General features: G+C 42.9%; 1 protein-coding gene across 1 annotated transcript in view; it reads left to right on the top strand.

Annotated features, from left to right (window-relative positions):
* The first annotated feature begins 2,168 nt into the window (after positions 1-2,168).
* ARHGAP20 (Rho GTPase activating protein 20) overlaps positions 2,169-18,271 on the top strand; it is a 139,774-nt gene continuing 123,671 nt past the window's right edge. The window contains exon 1 of the mRNA XM_039229243.1: positions 2,169-2,273. Coding sequence (XP_039085174.1) covers positions 2,169-2,273 — 105 coding nt within the window. The remainder of the gene's footprint in view (positions 2,274-18,271) is intronic.

The raw sequence follows: 18,271 nt of genomic DNA, 5'->3' as shown, positions 1-18,271 counted from the left end.
AAAGTGAGTTTTCCACATGTGCAGTATAAATAATACTTTGATTGGAGCATGAGATATTATCTTTGCATAAAATAACCGACTTGGGCCTGGCCCTTCTGGATCTATCTCATAATCTTTTCTGTGTCTCACTCATTCATTCAATCAACAAACATTTATCGTGCTAGACAGGGCTGTAGGCTTCTGAGATACAACAGTAAACAATAATAATATTTCTGACCCCTGAAAGACAAACATAAATCACATTAAACATAATAAATGAAATCTATATTTCATAAATATTTTATTTTCACAAATATTCATAAGTTTTCCTATTTAATGAAATAGTAAAAGGAGATAAGTATTATTGAATTTAAAAAATGAAGCAGAGTAAGGAAAATTGGGATTGTCCATTCATGATTGGAAGCACAACAACATGATTTCAACAAGGAATGAAAAGACTGCAAAGCCCTCTGTGGTGTAAAATGCATGACAAATTCTAAGGTGGGTGAAATCCTGTCACTACACATGGGTCTAACCAGGGAGTCACCCCTGAAAAAACTGTGTCTGTGCACACGCATATCTATATCTATTCCTATTAGAATGATTTATATGTATTATATAAATCAAGATTTATAAAGCCTATGTGAGTCTGCTTTAAACAATGTGATGTGGACAAGCCTTAAAATGGGCTGGAACATTTTCTCCCCATTACTTCCATAATAAACAATTCCGGAGTTTGGGTGTGTGTGTGTGTGTGTGTGTGTGTGTGCGTGCGTGTGCGCGCGCATGCTTTGGACAGCATCTCCTGCTTGGAACATAGCCGGCCAGAGCCCTATTCTTCTACAACCTGTCCTGATAACAGCCCAGCCTCACAGGAACCTCGATCTTTAAGAAAAAAAACAAAACAAAAAACCACACACACACACACACACACACACACAAACCCCCTTCAACCGCATAGTATCATGCAGTGGCGTCCTTCATTACTGATCCGCCCTTTCTGTAGTTCTGACTCCAAGGGAAGAATGCCACCTACCGAATCATCCGCACCAGTCAGTCGGCCCTGCAAAGTGCAGCACCACTCAACTCGACCCGGGTCGGCTCCAGATCCCCTCCCTCTGATTATTCTTTGGCCTTAAAAAAAAAAAAAAAAAGTGCCACTATTTGGGCTGTCAGGAAGTTATGCTCTCGGCGCAGATATCTGATAAACACTTCCACATATTGTAGCCCTCTCAATGGCCAAGCCAAATTTCTGAGTGCTCTCATCTTGCCTGCATGTTCCTTAATTGCGCCTGCACGTTGGGAATGCCCGTGTCCCTGCAGCCGCAGACAGCGGAAACCGCTGGTGCGAACTGTGCGGGGGCTGCCGACCCGCGGCTGCAGAAGCCAGCGAGGGCTCCCGAACAGGCTCATGCTCGGGGTTGCTCCAGAGGTCAGGCGACGCTGGGGGCCACTCAGTGTGCACAAGGCAGCGCGCAGCTCCATCCCGCGGCTTCGGGGTGGAGTGGCCGTGGGGGTGGGGCGGGGGGGGAGGGCGACCCCTCTGCGGTCCGCCGAAAGCGAGGCGGGAGTCACCGCAACTCCTCCGTTCGGGCCGAGGTCGCCGCGACTGCGCCGCCGCACGCGCCGCCGCGTCGCGGTCCCCCGCGGGCGCAGCGCGGGCAGGGATGGGGGGTCGGGCGCGCGTGGGCAGGGAGGCGTGAAGGCGCGTGTCCGTGCCCCAAGGTCCCTGTTCGCTCCTGCGGGCTGCGTCCGCCCGGAGTCGCGGGCTGGCAAGGTCAGTCGGTCGCCTGTACCCCTAGCGGAGCTCGGTGGCTGCAGAGAAAGACGCCCGGCCCCGCGCGCCGCAGCCCGAGGCGGCCGCTGGGAGCGCCGCGGCCCGGGGACGGCGGCCGGGGGCGGGTCCCCGCGCGGGGCGCCCGGCGCGGAGGGGGCGGGCCCGAGGCGAGGCGGGGCAGGCCGCGGCGCGCACTGGCCGTCGCCGCCGCAATCGCCTGCAGCCCGCGGAGCCGAGCGCAGCGGCGGTGCGTGGCCCCGACGGGAGGCGCGCCGCCCGCACCCGGAGCCCGGCTCCCTGCCTGAGCGCCGCAGCCGCCTCGGGCCCGCGCGTCCTCGCCCTCCGGCCGCCGTCCCGCGGACATGACCGCGTAGCCTCCTGCTGGGCTGGGATCTGCGGGAAAGTCTTCTTCATGGAAGCGATGTCCCCCCAGCAGGAGACTCTAGGGGGGCAGCCGGGGCGCTCCTCTTCCCTGACAGGAGTGTCTCGGCTCGCGGGAGGCCCCGGCACCAAGAAGGTGAGGACGCTGAGCGGCGCCCCGCGCCCGCCGCCGCCGCCGCCGCCCCACTCCCCGCGCGCGCCCTCCGCGCCGCCACCGCCGCGCGCGAGCCGACCGCCTCGGGGATTTAACGCTCGAGGCTCGCGGCCCGCTGCGTGTGTCCCGGGACGTTCCCGCCCTCACGGCGGCGCCGTCTCCCAAGTCACCCCGAGACCCCTGGGGTCGTCAGCGTGGAGTCTGCTCGCTCTCGGTGCGGCTCCGCAGCCTCCCTCCGCGTGTCCGTCCGCCGCGGGGCTGGCGGCCCGGCGGCCCCTTCAGTCGGGGCGCGCGGGCAGACTTTGGGGCGCCGCCTGTCCCCCGTCCACCGCCCCCCCCCCCGGGGCCCCCGGGCGCTCACCGCCAGCGGACGGGTCAGCTCCGAGCGTCAGGGCCGGCGCTGAGGAAGGTAGGCGGGCGGACGGCTGGGCGCTCAGCCCCTCACCTGGACGCGGAGGCGCGGCCGCGGCGCGGGTTTTTGTGGGGGTTTTTTGGTGGGGGGGGGAGGGGGTCGGTTCCTGCGCTCAGCGCGGCGCTTCCGCCACCACTCCTGGTCCGCGGGGTGGTGGTCAGACTCGCAGGTATGCTTGGGATGCTAACGGTCTACCACGCGCGGACGCGGAGGTTTGGGTCGGCCTGGAACCCGGCTGGGTGGGGCCGGAGGGCTGCGGGGAGGGTCTCGGGGGCCGGGCCGAGGGGCCTTGGTCTTGCGGGTTCCCCCGCCCCCGCCCCGGGCGTGGGCGTGGGGCGGCGCGGGGGTGCCCCCCCAAAGCCGGGAGGGGACGCGGGCGACAACTTGTAGCGTCCCGCTCCCGTGCCCTGGGCCGCTGTGCTGCGTGCGGGTGCCGACCCGGCCGGCCGGGCGTCCAGGAAAGGCCCCTGAGCAAGTGCACGTGGCCTCGAGCCGCCGGCCTCTGCTGCAAGCAGGGCTCTCTGGGGACTGGATTTGGGGGTGTCTGACAGCGGCCGCTCGCCCTCCTCTCCTCCCCCCGGACCTTCTGCTGTTTGGCCTTTTTTTTGCCCTGTGTCTTGGTGGTGCCTTCCCGGCTTCTGTGGAAACCCTGGGATTAGAGGGGATCACCGAACTCTTCCCTACGAAATGCCTGGAGGCAGTGCGTTCGTGTCAGTAGAGCCTGGAGGGGCTGCGCAGGCCTGCGTTTGGTCCCGACCTCACAGCCTTTCCTGAGTGCCCACCAGGGTCCTGGGTTGGCTGTAGGTCAGTTGAGGAGAGCTGAGATGGTGCTCCCGAGTGTCGAAGGGAATGGGAGCTCCCAAGGACCTTGGCCGTGTCGCGGAGCCACCTAGGAATGCCCGTGAACTTGGTGATGTATGTATGTACATGGGATGTAGTGCTGGCCAGCCTTTGATGTATTGAGGCTGTGGTTTGTCCTTGTCTCTCTTCCCCTTGTGAGATGAGACGCAGGGATAGCGTGTGTGTGTGTGTGTGTGTGTGTGTGACAGAGAGGGGGGGGGCAGAGGCAGGGAGAATTTACCAGGTTAGCCCCACATTCTACATTCGGGAAGGTAAATCAGTGTTCAAAGTAATTGACACAGATTTTAAAGCGTTTTTTTTTTTTTTTTTTTTTTTTTTTTTAAACTTAAGGAATTGGGAAAATTCAAAGATTTATATTCCTGGACAGTTGTCTTCCTTTTTTACTAAAGGAAATTAAGCATACTGGCAAAGGGCATTGGAGTAGCTTGATCATTTATCAAGTAGTACTTGTCCAAGAAATGAAAGGCTGCCTCCAATCTTAAGCCATTGTCCTTAAGATGCTGTCCTTTATTTTATATCATAATGGCTTGCCACATTACCAGCGGTTTTTTTGTCTTTTTCTTTCTTAACGTAAAGGAAATAGATTTTGCTAACCTGGTCATTCTACAGCTTTTTACTCCCTTTGAGGCAGAGATGAGGTTGAAGAACTGTTTTTGTTTTGCCTTTAATATTTTTTTCCAGGAAAGTACATCTCTGCATATTTTAAATATTAGCAGGCATGCCTTGATTTCAGATGTCCATGTTAGCAATAAAAAGGAATAATAATAAACATTTCCCAAGTGTAGCTCATTGAATCATTGCCGTTTATACTGTTAGGGACTCCAGTCTTTGTGTAACCCAAATACTCAACAGATTGATCTTTTTAATGTTTCACCTTACCTTTTCCGTGTTTGGTAGTTTTAGTGAGTCACAAGACTTATTTCTAAAAAACAGTCTACTCTGCAGTTGTAGTGTTAATTACCAAAGTTTGGATTAATGTTGTTTAAATTGGCAGTTACAATCAACATTATATAAGAAATTAAGTAGGAAAAGAATAGCAAATTTGTAATGATAAGTACAGTTTTGTATTCTTGTTTTTTATTTCATATATGTATATGTATATGTATTTTGGGTAGTAATGTAAAATGTGGTTTTTTTCTAATTGGTCAAAAATTTTAAAGCAAGTTTATTGGCCAGATTACTGTAGGGAATCAGTTCACCTGGTTTAGTTCTAGCTCTATTACTGTCTTAATGATCTTGAGGAAATCACTTGTTTCAGTGTCCTCATTTGTAAAATGAGAATCAAAAGGATAATGCTGCAGAAAGTTCTTTGAAAAGTATGTAGATGACAAGTACATCCATTCTGTGAAAATAAGGTGATCTTAAATAATAGAACAAGCAAAACAATAGCATCTTGCAAGCTAGTCACCCTGAGAGACTGTTAATTCAGTGGTACAGCCAGAGCCTAGAAGATGGCTCACATTCCCAGATCTACTGTAAAGGAGGCAGTTTCATACAATGTGGTGAAATTTGGAGTATGGTGATCTAGATTCAAGTCTCTACTATGTTGGTACTATCTTTCTGACCTAGGAAAATTACTTAATCTTGGCCTTCAGTTTCTTATTTATAAAATGAAAATAACAATAGTGCCTATCTCCTCTAGATTGTTTGGAATATTAAATGTCAAATTGAGTCAAACTGAGTGAATATTGTCATATAATAAGCATTCAGTAAGTATTAGCTCTAACTGTAGTTTCTTCCGTATTTGTAGTTCACACTGTATCACAGTTGTTCAAGCCAAAATCTGGGATTCATTTTCGACTCCTCTCATTTCCTTACTCTACAGCAACCTTCAGAAAGGCTAGTCAACTATTACTTCAAAACGTATCTTTAATTTTTCCACTTCGTCTCTGCTGTTGCCACTGTCATCTAAGCCAAATCACCACCATCTCTCACTTCTACCTTTGCAGAAACTCCCTGGCCTTGTCTGACATCCCTCCTGCTCTTCCCTGGCCCCATTTCCACTTAGCAGCACCAGAGTGATCTTTAAAAATGTAAATTGTATTGCTTACTTGCTTAAAATTCTGTAGTGGCTTTCCATCATATTTAGAATAAAATTCAGACTCCTTTTCTTAGTTCTCTATTTCTCCCACCTTATGTACCTTTCCTATCTCGTGTATTCTCTAGCCACAGGGATCTTTTTCACACACCTCCAAATTCATTCCTCTTCTGAGGCCTGGGGTGGCACTTGCTATTCCTTCTTCTTCTGCCGCAGGTCTTTGCAATATTGACTTTCTCATGTTCATGTGTTAGGCCCTCGAGGCCTGTCTTGACTGCCTAAGTGGAAGTTGCCCCTCAGTCATGCTTTATACCTTATGTTTTTGCTTTTGTTTTTGTTTTCTTAGTGTTTATTTTTGAGGGGGGAGAGGGACAAAGAGAGAGGGAGACATAGAATCTGAAGGAGGCCCCAGGCTCTGGGCTGTCAGCACAGAGCCTGACATGGGACTTGACTCATGGACCACAAGATCAGGACCTCAGCTGAAGTCAGAAGCTTAATTGACTGAGCCACCCAGGCGCCCCCTGTACCTTCTGTTTTATTTTCATGTTAACATTCATCCTTACCTATTTGCTTACTTACTTATTGTTATGTTACTTGGACCCTTCACCAGACTGTGAAAACCATAAGAATAAGGCTCTTACCTGTATTGTTCAAGGCTCTCTCTCCAGTGCTTAGGACAGTGCTACATACTAGGTACTCAATAAACATTACTTGGGTTATGTACAGCAATGAACAGGTCAGATGTGGCCCCTGTGTTCAGAGGTGTTGATGTAGACCAGAGTCTGCAAACCTTAAGGGGCCAGATAGTAAGTAATGTAGGTTTGTAGACCGTAACAAGGTCTCTGTTACAGGCACCTACTTTGCTGTTATAGCAGATAAAGCTGCCATAGACAGTATGTGAATGAGTAGGTATAACTGTGTTCCAGTAAAACTTTATTTAGAAAAACAGGTGGTGGGTCCCTAGTGTATAGTTTGCTGACCCCTGGCTTAGAGCATTGCTGTTGGCTAGAATTTTCTGTGCTGATGAAACTGCTCATGATCTACAATGTCCAGTTTGATAGCCACCAGCTACATGTGGCTATTGAGCACTTGAAATATGGCTGGTACAACTGAGGAACTAAAAAGATTTTAATGGCTTTATTGAGTTATAATTGACATACAATAAGCTGTACACATTTAAAGTATATAAATCCATAGCCTTTGACATATGTGTATACTTGTGAAACCATCACCACAGTCAAGATAATGAACATATTTATCATCCCCTAACATCTGTGCTCCTTTCTAATTACTTGGTTTCCTCCCCATTTCTAGGCAACCATTGGTCTGTTCTCTGTCAGTATAGATTAATTCGCATTTTCAAGAATTGTTTATAAATGAAATCATACTATGTATTTTTTTTTTTTTTGGTCTGGCTTCTTTAATTCTATACAGTAATTTTAAAATTCATCCATGTTTTTGCATATGTAAGTACTTCACTTCATTGCTGAGTAGTATTCCATCATGTGGAGGAAACAGTTTGTTTATCCGTTCACCTATTTAGTGAATATTTGGGTTGTCCCCAGATTTGGGCTATTGTAAATAAAGCTGCCATGAACATTCATGTACAAGCCTTTGTATGCACCTATGCTTTCATTTCCTTTGGGTAAACACTTAGAGGTTGAATGACTGGGTCGTATTTTCGGTATATGTTTAACTTTTTAAGAAACTGTCAGATTGTTTTCCAAAATGGTTTTACATTCCCACCAATAGTGTATGAGTCTAATTTCTCCACATCTTTACCTGCACTTATTATCTTTTTGATTATAGCCATCTTAGAGGATATAACGTATTTTGCTGTGGTTTGGATTTGCATTTCCCTCATGACCCATGTTGAGCATCTTTTCATGTACTTACTTGTCATCCATGTGTTATTGTTAGTGAAGTGTCTATTCAAATATTTTGCCCAATTTTAGTTAGGTTTTTAGTTTTCATATTATTGAGTTTTGAGAGTTATTTATGTGTTCTGGACTCAAGTTCTTCATCAGATATGTGATTTACAGATGTTTTTTTTCCTGTCCTGTGGCTGGTCATTTTATTCTTTTAACAGTGTCTTTCGAGGCACTGAGTTCTTAACTTTGATAAAATCCAAATTTGTCATTTTCTTTAGTTTTACTTAATTATAATTTATTTGAATTTAAATTTAAGTTGCCACATGAGTCTAGTGAATACTGGACAACACAGGTTGAAAGGAAGAGACAAAAACAACAGTAATAACAACAAACTAATGAATGGTGATAACTAATATTTTAAAAAACGATGCTCATTTAGACAAACATGGTGAAGTTAGGCCACTCTGGCATTAAGGTTTCAGGGAAAGCCTCTTTTAAGTAAGACTTTACTCTTTTATGAGTGGAAATGAGATGCTGTAAAAAGATTTCAAAAAGTCAGAGCAATTACTTAAAGATCCTGAAGGAGGAAAGAGAATGATGCATTTGAGGAGCTAGTCTGTAGATGCTGTGTAAGAAGCTACTCTCTTTATTTTAATAGCCACGTTTATTATTTGAACCTTGAAGCAGAATTACCTACCTGGTTCATCCACCTTTATTCATTAGTCAGATAATTAGATTACTTCTAGAAAGTAAGAGTTTTCTGTCACTTAGGCTCTTCAGAAGAATACACAATAGATTTGTATATTAATTTCTAAAATACGGTTCTAAAAGATAATAGAAGCATATAGATAATGCTTCTGGATAATGAATTCTGGATAGAATTCTGTATAAATCTTCTGGATAATGTATCTTTGAGGATATCCACATTTGGATAGAACAGTTTTTATGAAATGAAATGGAAGCACATATTAGAATAATTTCAGTTAGGGATCATGTGTGTGCTACTCTAACACCCTGACCCTTGGGTTTCACATACTAATTGAAAACTCCTTGAGTAAGATGGGTGTTGGGACATGGAAGAGAGACTTATAGGCATAAAAAGTCAGGCAAAGCAATAGGATTTTAAAATAGCTCCAACATTTTAAAATGTGGCAGCTGTTGTTGTACACTTCATTCTGTCTTTTCTTTCTGCATTCTCTGGGTCCAGATCTGTTTATAGCAGCTCGTGGTAGAACACCCCCGAGAGCCAACTTTGGCCATGTGTCTGTCTTATGCTGGGGTTTGAATGAAACATCTTGGTGAGTAAGCTTTAGTTTTACTCTGTAATACTGAGAAAATATTGTGCTTGTGGTTAAACCAGGAACCTACTGAATCCTTTTCTGGCGTTATTCACAAAGTGAATTGTGTAAAATCAGGTACATGAAGTGGTTTTAGTTGAAAGGAGTCTGGAAGTATCAAAATCTGAATTAGATTAAATCAGAAATGGCCTCTGTTATCACTGGTGTGATCTCTGAACTTGTGACTCTACTTTGTTTCTTTGTCTATAAAATGGTGGTGACAATCTTGTGTGTCTTGTATATCTCAAGGTCATTTCTTATGGGTCAAAATAAGAAAGTATATTTTGTACTTTTGAAAAAACTGAAGAAGCCAATTAGTATCCTTTACCAGGTAAAGGGATAAGGCAATAAAAAGAGTTTTATTTCTTTGAATTTAATACAAAAACACTTATATGCAAATGAGTGTCTTATTCGGCTCAGGCTGCCCTAACAAAATGCTATAAATTGGATTATTTAAACATCAGACATTGATTTCTTACCGTTCTGGAGGCTCTGAATTCCCATAAACTTGGTGCCAGTCAATTCAGTTTCTGGTGAGAGTTTACTTTTAGCTTGTGATTGGCCATCTTCTTTCTGTGTCTTCATGGAAGGGTGTGGGGGTGTTGGGGAAAGGAGTAGAGGAGGTTGGAACTAGTTATCTCTGGTCTTTTTTTTTTTTTTTTAATTTAATGTTTATTTATTTTTGAGAGAGACAGAGAGAAACAGAGCGTGAATAGGGTAGAGGCAGAGAGAAGGAGACACAGAATCTAAAGCAGGCTCCAGGCTCTGAGCTGTCAGCACAGAGCCCGATGCGGGGCTTGAACCCACAGACTGTGAACTGTGAGATCCTGACCTGAGCCGAAGTCGGATGCCCAACTGACTGAGCCACCCAGGTGCCCCTGGTCTCTTCTTATAAGGGCACTAATCTCATCAGAGGGGCCTCACTTTCATGCCCTCTTTAAACCTAATCACCTCCCAAAGACCCCACCTCCTAATGGGAATTAGGGCTTCAACATCTGAATTTGAGGGGGACACAGACATTCAGTCCATAACATTGTCTTTCAAAGTAGTCATACTTGAAGGTCATAAATATCAAATAAGGTGGAAACTTGAGCAGAAAGATAGGAATTTAATGTTTATAATTTATGGGACAGTAAAAAATTTTTAAACCTCTTTAAGTGAATGCCTAACTATATATAATACACATCAATGATATGAGGTAAGAATTATTAACCTGTTTCTACAGAAGGAACTGAGCTCTGCGAGGGCTACATGTAGTAAGCAGCAAAGCTGGAATTTGAACCAGATCTTCCAACTCTATTTCTCTTTTTTATAGATGCTTTTGTTCTTATTTATAACATCAGATATAGGCGAGAATAGATCTGAGTTCTGCATAACCAGCTAAGAAAAGCACATTTGAGAGGTTTTTCTCCTGAGAGGTAATTTCATTCTTTGGGGAGCAGAGTCTCTCTCTACTTTTTCCTTCTACCATTGAATGTTATGTTCACTGCTACCCTTAGGTAAATGTTTGGTAAGTGCATTAGTCAGGATTCCAGAGAAATGGACCAATAAAAGTCCCATGATTCGCCATCGGTAAGCTAAAGACCCAGGAAAGTGTAGTTTAATTCCCACTGTCTTTTCCTGAGTCAAGGAGAGGTGAGATGTCCCAGCTGAATAGTGAGGCAGAAAAAAAGGGGTACATTTCTACTTCGTCCACTCTTTGTTCCATGAAGGCCCTCTAGAGATTGAATGATGCCCACCCAGGGTGGGGAGGGCAGTCTGTTTTATTGAATCCAGTGAGATAAATGGTGATCTCATCTGGAAATAGCTCACAGACATACCTAGAAATGTTTAATCTGGACACCTGTACACAGTCAAGTTGACTGATAAAACAAATCATCACAGTAAATATGAACAATAGTGACAATGAGTGATACAGCCATTGGTCTGATTACCTTGGAAATGGGTAATTTTTATGCCTTGGTAGTTGTCATTTTCAGAAATTTTATATAAGGCACCTGTTGTACTTCTGGAGTTCCTCAGCCAGGCCTATTTGCCACGCTAATCTATCAGTCTTGCTTGCTGTTGGAAAGCTCAACATACTCCCTAAACTTCTAGAACTGTGGTTCCAAGTTATGTGTGCATGCACTGAATTCTGTGCCTCACATGATTTCACTATGGACAGTCAGATGTTTGGGAAACCCAGTTGAAACTCTCTCAATTCATAAAACATTAAATATCCTAGATTTAAAAAAAATTAAATGTTTTATTTATTTCTGAGAGAGAGAGAGACAGCGTGAGCAGGGGAGGGTCAGAGGGAGAGGGAGACACAGAATGTGAGGCAGGCTCCAGGCTCTGAGCTAGCTATCAGCACAGAGCCCAATGCAGGGCTCAAACCCACCAACTGAGATCAAGACATGAGCCGAAGTCGGACACTTAACTGATTGAGTCACCCAGGCACCCCTCCTGGATCTTTTTTTTAATGTTTATTTAATTTAGAGAGAGAGAGCGGGAGTATGTGTGAGTGGGGTAGCGGTATAGAGAGAGAGGGAGAAAGAGAATCCCAACCAGGCTCCACACTGTCAGCACAGTGCCAGGCTCCATCCCTCAAACTGTGAGATCATGACTGAGCCAAAATCAAGAGTGAGACTGTCAACTTATTGAGCCACCCAGGAGCCCCTTATATCCTAAATCTTGAGTATAGGAAAACATTCATGCTCCATAATTATTTTATTTAAAATGTGAACATAGTAGTGCATTTCAACATGGCAAAAGAAATATTATTCTTTTCTGAACCTATCATTCATATGTTAGAGCAGAATAAATTGTAGTTTTTATAAAATGAAACTTAAGGGCAATCTTATTTTTACACATTGGTGTAAAAAGTAATTTTCAACTTAAAGTAAAATAGTTTGAGAGTTGCAACTTAATGGACCTGAGTATTCACAGATCCGTAAGTAGTGCAGTTGTTGCTTTCAGTTGTGAAGTGAAGACTGTTGTGAAGCACTTTCTCACTGTCCATGATGGGAGTGTTCTCCCAGCTGTGGTTTGGTGGAAGGTGTGTGGACAGAAGGTGGAAGGTGTTCCGTGGACCAGGAGACGTGAGACGGCTGATGGCACCTGCAGAACATGAGACTTGAGTGACCATGGTGTCTGAATTCCTTCGTAGTCCTTCTCTCCAGGACTTGGCGGCAGTGCTTTGCAAAGTAAAGACCTCTTGTGCCTTAAAGGATCACGTGACAACTTAACAAAAATATGTGGTTATACAGTCTGCCTTCCTGGAAGTTATCCATAGCTGAAAATATACTAGATTTCAATTTAAATTGCTGCTAACGTGTTATAAATGACAGTGTCACAGAAATAAATGGGTATATAGCATTAGGGTTATGTATATGTGTGTATCCGTGCACTTGTGTACACAGTGCTTTGAAGAAATGTTTGTGCATTGCGTTACTATGATTTATTACAGTTTCAGGACTCATACCTGTCATGTCTCCAGAGCATTCGCAAAAACCTCTGCTACAGAGTGGATGTTTGTGCCCTCACCCCAAACTTATGTTGAAGTCCTAATCCCCAGTATTAGAAGCAGGGGCCTTTGGGAGATAATTAGGTTAGATGAAGTCACAAGGGCAGAATCCTCATGAGGGGATTAGTGCCCTACTAAGAGACCAGAGAACTTGCTCTCTCTGTGTGTCTCTCTGTCCCCCAGCCCCATGTGAGGTGACCACTGGAAGATGGGCTTCTACAAATGAGAAAGAGAGTCTTCACCAAGAACTGAATCTGTTGGCACCTTGATCTTGGACTTCCCAGCCTCCAAAACTATGAGAAATAGGTGTCTGTTGTTCAGATCACCTGGTCTATGTTATTTTGTTATAGTAGCCTGAGCAGACTACCTCTAAGATACGCTTCATTGAGGGGAATGTTTGCTATCCCGTTCTTCATCGTGGCATCTCAAGTGTTCTAGATCACAGGGACTCTCCAGGTCCTGGTGTGTGCAGAAAGCCTGCAGAGTGAATGCTCAAGTTGGTAGTAGCAACTGTGCAGTTTTCTGAAGCCACCTTGGATGGGGGTGAGGTTCAGCCTTTGTTTACTTATGGAAGACTTAGCTACAGTGTGGGAGGCTGGAAAGGGAACAGAGGAAACTGCCTCCTGTCAGCCACCAATAACACGGCTTGCGGCAGCACGGCCCAGTTTATTTTATGATTTTGTTTCAGTCTGATTTTCTTTATCTAGGACAAGTTTAGATTAGAAACACCCGATCAGCAGCAGAAATAGGCCTGTCAGCACTGTATGTCAGCACTGTGCTGGGCAGCCTTGACCTAATTTTGACGGACAGCTGTCACATGGCACCACTGAAAGGTAGCACCTATTTCTGGATGTTTGGTCACTTGTGTAGGGACTCTGAAAATGGAACGTATGTGTGCCCATATCAGCTCACATTTCAAAGATCTGGAAAACCCAGCTGCTCTGTGGCCTTTTGCTTTCCTTGTTTACCTGGGTCCTAATTTACACCTAAGAGAGTGTATTTTCTCTTGCATCCCTACATTCACCCTCTTGAACCTCAGCTTTGGCAATAGCCATTATTCGGTTGTACTATGTCTGAATGTAGGTAGACCTGGGCCTGTTTTCTATTCTCATTTTATACATTCTTTTTTTTTTTTTTTACTATGGTGGTTTTTGGACTTGATTACCATACTCTTCACCTGTGCGTAAGGAAAGTGCCAGGAGGCTGTAAGGTAGAGCTTCCCAACCATCAGAGCTCTGTGTGATATACTCAGCCCCTTAGCCTTTTGGCAGGTAAATGGGTACCAGGGCATCCAGAGAGCATCTTTGTTTATCATAGTGTGCCAGAGACGTGCAAGTAATATCACACTGTATGGGTCATGGTGTGAAAGATGTAGCAAAGCCCTGCCTTGTAAGGGATTATTAGAGAGAAGGTGATTGGCCCTGTCTATTCCAGGGTGCTGCTGAAAAGGAATCTGGACCAGAGGTGGAAACTGTTGACTTTGTCACAGAAGAAAGTCCAGACAATTTCAAGGCCCATGGTGATACTCCAGAAGACTTATGGGTCAGGTGGAGGCAGAAGAACAAAGAATAATGTGTAAAGGGGAGTTCTAGCCTCATTTATTTATGTACAGTATATATACACTCTAAAGCATTCCCCTGTTTGTTACACTATCCCATCACAGTGCCTTCCAATCAGAAGTCTCACACCTATAATCTTACTCTATTCTTTGTGGTAGGCGGGACAGTTATGCCATCTTACAGAGAGGACTCCAAGGTTAAGGGCCAGAAAGAGGGTGCAGAAGTTAGGTCCAGTGTCTCCTAGCCCAGAGCCCACTCTTTTACATTACATAGATTCTCATGTTTTGTTTTATTTCAAAGTGGTTGTCTCCTAGAAAGAGGAAAGATATCAAAAAGTAAAAACATTTCTTTCTTAATCTCCAAAAGAACTTCTATCCTTCTATAACAGTCTACCATGATGACATTTGCTTTAATTAAATCTCACATTGATTCTGGATAGGATGACTCTGAGTAAATAGAACATCATTCACATCACAGACCAGACTGACAGTAGTGAGAAACTTCAGCTCACCCAGGGGTCAAAACCTGGTTGTGATACTAGGACATAGAAGCAAGGTGGCGGGTTAAAAATAATTCCCTTGTTTCCTTGCAGAGTCAGTGTCTTTGAGGTACATCTCCACAAATGAAAAGCTTCAGGTGTGTTGGGAAGACCAGAAAGAAACAGTTTATTGCTTACAGAATTGTACAGACGAGCCACAAAGGGATTCATGGTCGAATTTGAATAAGCTCATTTTTAAATTTGATTAAATTTTTTTCTAGCCTTTTAAATTCTTTAAAAGCTTTCCTCAAAGCCCTTGTTTTGATGCTATGTTCATTTTAAATGTTTGAAAATGACTTCACATTTGACTTAAATTCATCTGTAATACTTGGATTTTCTTCTTCATAAAAGTGACTCTCACAGAAGAAAGTATGAAAAATTGTAGTTTATCTGACTTAAGTCTTTCATCCTGTGCTTTCTTTTGATAGGAATTCTTTTCCTATAATCTCTGTAAGAACTTAGGATGACCAGATTCAGAGTGATTTAGAGGTCCAAAAATCGTTCAGTATCTCTTGGTTGATGTGAAGTTAAAATTCTAATGAGGGACTACATAATGTTTTTATGTAAACAGTGTTTTCTGAGTTGTTGAAAATAAAAGAACAAAACTATTATTTTCCAGTTACCAGTTTACAATTTCATTTTCCTACATAGGCACACTTGTATTAGCACCTTGAACTCTCAAATATAGGCAGGGTTAACTCACTGACTTAAGATACTGCTACTGAAGTTTTACTGTGTGAAAATAGTAAGACTAGGGCACCATGGAGGGGAGGGGAGGGTCATTGGCAAACCCCCATAGACAGGTGGGCATACTCCTCAGATCTCTTGAGGAATTCAAATGAGAGCCACTCAAAACAGTTGGTACAAAAACATGTTGGACAAAATGGAAGCAATTTTCGTTTTCTTGTATGCTACTACAGATGATTCCTACACAGATGAAGAAAACTATGGCTCTTGGCTATGAATCAGTTTGCTGGGATGGAACTCAGTGGTTTAGTAGTTTGGTATTTAGCTCTTTTTTTTTTTTTTTCCTTCTTCACGATTTATTGAGCTATAAGTCACATACCATACAGTTCACTCAAAGTATATGATTTAGTGGCTTTTAGTATATTCAGAGAATTGTGCATCCATTGTTACAGTCAATTTCAGGACATCTTCATTTCCCAAGAAGAAACACTACACCCCTTCATCATCACATCCCAAACACCTTATCTCCTCATACTCTGTTAAAGCACTAATCTACTTTAAGCATATAGATTTGTTTATTCTGGATTTTTGGATCATGTGATATGTGGTCCTTTGGGACCTAATTTATTTTAATTAGCATAATGTTTTCAAGATTCATCCATGTTGCACATGTAAGTACATCTTTTATTGCCAAGTAATATTCCATTATATGGATATACCACATCGTGTTTATTCATTCATCAGTTAATCTACACTGGGGTTGTTTCTACTTTTTAACCATTATATATAATGCTGCTGTGAACATCCATGTGCACATTTTGTGTGGATGTGTTTTCCTTTTCCTTTTTTATGTACCTGGAGGAATAGCAGGATCATATGGTAACTCTGTGTTTAGCCATTTGCAGAGCCTCTAAACTATTTTCCAAAGTGACAGCACCATTTTACATTCCCACCAGCAGTTTTTGAGAGTTCAGTTTGTCCGTATCTTCACTAGCACTTCTTCTTATGTTTTCTTTATTATAGCCATCCTGAAGAGTATAAAATGATAGTTCCTAGTTTTGGTTTGCTTTTTCCTGATGGCTAATAATGTTAAGCACCTTCTCATAAGCTTATAGGCCATTTGTGTATCTTCTTTAGAGGACTGTCAACTCAGTTTGCTTGCCCGTTTTAAAGTTGGAGTACTTATCTCTATTGAATTGTGACAATTCAGTAACAATTCTTTATATACAAATCCTTTGTCAAATATATGATTTGAAAAACTTCTCTTCCATCGTGTGGGTTTTCTCTTCACTTTCTTAACAGTGTCCTTTGAAGCACAGAAGTTTTTAATCTTGACAGCGTCCCAGTTATCTGTTCTTTTTCTCTTGTTGTTTGTGCCTTTGGTGTCATCTAAGAAACCACTGCCCAATCTACGGTCACAAATATTTCTGCCTGTTTCCTTCTAAATATTTTTATAATTTCAGCTCTTCCTTTTAGATCTTTGATCCATTTTGAGTTAATTTTTATATATGGTATGAGGTAGGGACCAACTTAATTCTTTTGCGTGTGGGTAGCCAGGTGTCCCTTGCACCATTTGTTGGCAGGTAATTAACTTTCATCAGCAGATGTTTACCATGTAGCCCAAAGAGGTAAATGTCAACAACACTATGTCAAAAGATGTAGTTTGTGGTGTGTAAGGATGGCTCTTAACTATCCAGCTCCACAGCAAATGCTTACATTTCCTTAAGCTAGCATTCCAGCAGAGCCCCTCACAGGTTGGTTGGTTGGTTGGTTTGTTCAGTTGTTTTTCTGTGTGTGTGTGTGTGTGTGTGTGTGTGTGTGTGTGTGTGTGTGTTTGGGGATAGTTACAGGTATGGAGAATAGTGGGTTTTAAAATTCATATAAAACTTTCATTTATGGAGTATATATTTTGTGCCCAGCATTGTAACAGGCTTGGAGAATGCAGAGATAGGCCTACTGCAGAGCAGAATTTCAGTACATAATTGTTGAAGGACAGGAGAAAGCTGGGAAGAAGTTACAGTCCCTGCTCTCTGGAAAGTGGCAGAAAGATAAATAATATAACATGAGATGCTGTGACTGAGGTGCAATGTGTGAAGCAAGATAGGAATACAGGGAATTGAACATAGAGTGAATCCAACTGATTAAAAGTGAGTTGAGATGGAAAGCAACTTGCAGATTAGCTGGTAATGTTGCTGCAGTTTTGCATTATTATTGAAATACCAAAAAAATGAATTGCAGGCATTTGGTTCTCATTTTTAATTATGACCTCTGTTTCACTTTTGGCAGAATGGATTTTTGCCTTTATTACTGAATATAACTGCAGAGGAGCTAGCTTAGGAAACCAAAGAACTAATTACTTTCTTGTGTTCATGTTATACTTCCCTAATAAATTGCTGTTAGTAAAAAGAGCCATTTTTAAAATTTAATTGCATTTATCCCCTTTTGCAATTTCTTGCAAGGTCCTCTTTATCTTTCCCAATTGGGGGTGGGTGGGGGTAAATAAATGCTACTTCATGTTTGTTTTTTAGCTCATACAAAATTCTTATTTAGGTTTTTGGACTTTTGAAGACTAGGTAAATGGTACACTATCATGAAAATCATTCCCAAAAGATTAATGCAGTTGATTTTTTAACCTAATATTTAATGTATATAATATGTAATATATATAATATATTGTAATATATGCAATATAATATATAGTACATATATAATATTATATACATAAGATTGCCTTTTTAAACTATTCAGTTTCAGAATGACGTCCAGTATTTACAAGGTCATCTAGATAGGAACATCAAGCACGTGGGGATTCTGAAAACTCAGGTTGTAGGTTGTGATTTTTAAGCTAACAACAAAAAGCACTGTCTTAAATCTACCCCATTTTCTGTAAGGCAAAGAATCATAATTTTTCCTGTCATTGAACAACTGAAATTTGTTGGTGTTGGATAACTATAGCCCCAACCTGTCCTGACAAGTTTGTACTGTAATCTGTTTGTGAAGGAATCAGTAGTCTCATTCTATTTCCATGTGTTGTCTTTCAAACAGTTGTTATAAACAAAAAGAAAATCCAAGTCTTTATTGCCTGAGACAGATTCTCTGATAGATAAGTGAATTTGTTTTAAAGTCACCATTGGCCCTTTGTTTGCTATATTTTTGAACCAAAGAAAGAGAT

Source organism: Hyaena hyaena, unplaced genomic scaffold (genome assembly GCF_003009895.1).
Source record: "Hyaena hyaena isolate Hyena2069 unplaced genomic scaffold, ASM300989v1 scaffold_36, whole genome shotgun sequence".
NCBI classification, from domain to species: Eukaryota; Metazoa; Chordata; class Mammalia; order Carnivora; family Hyaenidae; genus Hyaena; species Hyaena hyaena.
This window is presented reverse-complemented; position numbering and strand designations above follow the sequence as displayed.